The 3766-nt window shown below is 41.3% G+C and overlaps 1 protein-coding gene across 1 annotated transcript in view; it reads left to right on the top strand.

Moving 5' to 3' along the window:
• LOC104274264 (follicle-stimulating hormone receptor-like) overlaps positions 1-3587 on the top strand; it is a 19796-nt gene extending 16209 nt beyond the window's left edge. Inside the window, exons 6-7 of the mRNA XM_009869850.1 lie at positions 3325-3393; positions 3509-3587. Of these exons, the coding sequence (XP_009868152.1) occupies positions 3325-3393; positions 3509-3587 (148 nt within the window). The remainder of the gene's footprint in view (positions 1-3324; positions 3394-3508) is intronic.
• The last annotated feature ends 179 nt before the right edge of the window (positions 3588-3766 follow it).

Below are 3766 nucleotides of genomic sequence, written 5' to 3'. Positions count from 1 at the left end.
TTCCCTGCCATGCAAAATGAATGCTTTTGTAGTTTTTTGTTGTATCTAGTCCTGCTCTTTATTTTAGAAGCACAGCATAGAACAAATTTAGTAATTACTGGTGACAAGGTTAAACATATTCCACCTACAACAACAATTCCATGTGATAAAAATTGTATTCAAAAGAATGGCATCACTCAGAAATATTTACAGTCAGACACATTATTCAAAGATGTTTATTACTCGAGCAAAATATGTGTAGATATTGTGGAAATGTGGTATATTTGCACACAGCATTAATGCATTGATACAGATCAATTCAAAATGCAGTTTCAAGCTGCATGGTTAGATGAGACTACATTCGACTCAACCAATCATGTAATTTAATGAACTATCTGGCTTCTTTAATCCTTCCTGTTGGTATATCAAAACATACTGTTTGCTTCCTAACAAGCTGCCGTCATTTCACCTAGCCAGTGGCCAGACTGGAAAAATTTCCCTCCATGTGTGCGCAGTTTGCCTCACATACTGAAGCAGACAAGCAAGATCTGATTGACTGATTGGGCTCACGTTGATTTTGGTGGGAGCAAGGTCAGGACCATCAATATTTGAAGAGAGGCAGGTAACAAGTCACTTAGCTGTTATCTCGCCTTTTTCCCCATCACTTATGCACAACCTTTGTCTGCATCGATTTCCCTGAGGTTTTAAAAATACACTATTTCCTCAGGTATATATTCAAGTAATGATACTGAAAATGCACTGTTTTATCTTTTCTCCTGTGACAATAATATTTGCTGCTCAGGTGGGAATTTCTATTTTCAGAGCACTGCACAACAAGTATCGTATTTGTTTCCATAATACCACTAAGGAGTGAGATAAATATCCCAGATTTTTACTGTGGTTTGACCTCTCTGAGCCACTTGAGCAGCATGAAATCAGCTTCCACTCTCTGCTCAGGATATCTCATTGCTTATATGATTATTGCACAGCTATTGAAAAATAGTCCTCTCTGAGGACTTGAGGCTGGTGGTTTGCTAGCAAAATTGACCTGGAGGCAGGGAGGAATCTTGCCATCTTCCAGCTCCTCTGCTTTGCCTGCTGCAATGGTCCCATTGCCCACCAGTGTGTGCAGGAACTGCAAGAGCTATGGTAGCAGACCTGGCCACCAGTCGCCAGGTCAGACCATGTCCTGGCTCTGCTGTAGTTCTCCCTTGGGACAGAGGCCCTGCCCATGTAATCTGAGAGTCCCTGATTAGGCTTTCTTTGTGCTGTGATGAATTTATCTCACTTTAGACCTGAATTTGCAGGTTTTCTGTACAGACCTGAAGCCACTATGCAGTGCAGTAGAAAATTAGTCTTACAGAAACATCACTTTGTGAAAACAGGAGTGACAAGATGACACTAAAAACACCCAGGACCCATTGAACTTCCACATTCTAGGGAGACATAATTTTAAAAAGTTTAGCTGTGGGAGGCTCCAAACATATTTAACTTGGTAATTTGGATTATGCTAGGCATGGGATCAGCACAGACTGGAATCGTGGATATATTTGGTTAAAAAGTGCTAGAAATTTATGGAAGAAACTCACCTTGCTGTCAGGTCTGCATGTTACTTAGAGCCAGAGATAGAGCTTACTTGTCCTGAAATAGGGTGTAAATAGTACCTAAGGGGCAGTGGCCTCCTGCAGCAGGTGAATTTTAAAGAATATTTTAAAAATACTGTTATGGGCACGAAATGGTGGTTAAAAGTCCAGACATCCAAGCTCCGGATCTCTGCCTCCGTTGTCACTTGTTGCTAACGTTACAGTTAATGGAGTCAGTAAGGATGCTGTTTGAAGTGAAGGGAGAATTTGTCTCAACAGAAACTTGCCTATCTGTAGTATAATGAGGTCTTAGGATTTAGGTATGGGGGTTTTTTTGCTCTTTCGGATGCAATTAGCCAGGTGACTGGATTGTACAGTCCACACTGTATGGGAGCAGTTACTGTGATTCGATGACCTTAGTATCTCATTGCATTAGCATCATGTTCAGTGAGAGAATGCACTAAGTGCTAATACTGTGATTAAAAGCATATATATCAGCCTGGCAGCTGCGGATGGATGAGATCAATGTAATATAATAAATGCTTTAAATGCTATAAGCAGGGACATGTCTCTCCTCTGTGCCTGCTCACTCATGTCTAATAGTGCTTGCAAGTGAAGGGACAGTTCTCCTGATCCGACCTGACAGACATTATAGACATGGAGCTCTGTACATCTGCCTGTCATGGTCAAAAGGGTAATCCTTTCAGCCAGACCCATAACTGATTTTCATGCTGACCTTAGCTCACCACCTCAGACTTTAGATAAGTGGGTCACTTGCATGCTCAGCTTTCAGTGTGAGTTAGAAACAAAACGTCCAGGTTTGCCGACTGTTTAATTAAATCGGGCCATTTTTTGCCATCAATCAGACTTGTCATTGCCTGTTAGATAGGGCGTGAGTTGCAAAGCGACGTTTAAAGTGAGGTGAAAGATTGCACCATAAAGATGATAAATATAACTGACCCAAATGTAAATTTTTAGGACCGTGAAGAGAAGGAAGGACGTTAGATGTTAATTAGTTAATGCACTACAGTAAAAACTTGGCAGAAAGCCTCAGGAGCTTTGATACCCAGGTTCACTACCTGTGTCTCCTCTTGGTTGAGGAAGCCTGGGAAGGTGGGACTGTGGCAGCGGAGCAGACAAGGGAGTGTAATTTGTTGAAGCAGCAGATGTAGGAGGAATCAACCTCTTCCCGGGCAGTTTGGCATCACCACCACCCCCCTCCTGTCCTCCTGCCCCCCTCAGTGACTGTCAGCCTCCCTTCTCCACCTGACCAGCTGAGGACATGAGACCACCGCAGATGGACGTCTTTTTTTTCTAACTGGCAAAGGTTAAGATGTGGCCCAGTGTTGTGAAAACATCTTGTGTGAAATAAGACTAAGTGACACCGACAGCATCAACAGGGAAGGATCCTGGTCTCAGCCCTCCGGGGATTAACCTGGAACAGCCTCACTGACTCTGCTGCAGCCTTCCCAGGGAAACTGTGAGCAGGACCAGCATCTTCAAGGGCTCTGCCCTTGCTTCAGAAACTTACTCTAGCTATCATCTCTGATGGTAGCTCTCATCTGCCCTATTCTTGCCTGCACTCTCCAAAGCCTTCCTCCAACTATTGAGATCTTACCAGCTAATATTCATAGAAATTTCACCATTTGAATATCCATGTAATAATTTTATTTGCTTGAGATCCCTTTCAATGATGTAAATTACATATAGTTCAGTTATGAAGCATGAATAAGAACAAAACTTTTTTTTCTCTGTGTTGCAGATGGCTGAATAAAAATGGGATTCGGGAAATTGAGAATCATGCATTTAATGGAACATACCTGGATGAACTGTAACTATTCCAGTTATTTGCTCTTCTGAAAACCAATTATTTGATGGTAGTAACTGCTGCAAACTACTTTTTTAATCTCCAATCGTTTTAACATAAATATTGTTGTGTTTTTCAGAAATCTAAGTGATAATCACAACTTAGAAAAATTGCCAAATGAGGTCTTCCAAGGAGCCAATGGGCCGGTTGTTTTGTAAGTAATATTCAGATACTATTTTTCTCGTTGTTAGCTCCCTAGAAAGGAACAGAGAAGAGCATCTGAATGTCAGTCTGGATTTCAACATCTCATAAACCCTGGAGTTCAAACTAGACGTGCAGTTCTGAATATATATAAAATAGACATCTACATATATATATATACACATATACACATATA

The sequence above is a fragment of the Apaloderma vittatum genome, unplaced genomic scaffold, assembly GCF_000703405.1.
Source record: "Apaloderma vittatum isolate BGI_N311 unplaced genomic scaffold, ASM70340v1 scaffold44325, whole genome shotgun sequence".
NCBI classification, from domain to species: domain Eukaryota; kingdom Metazoa; phylum Chordata; class Aves; order Trogoniformes; family Trogonidae; genus Apaloderma; species Apaloderma vittatum.
This window is presented reverse-complemented; position numbering and strand designations above follow the sequence as displayed.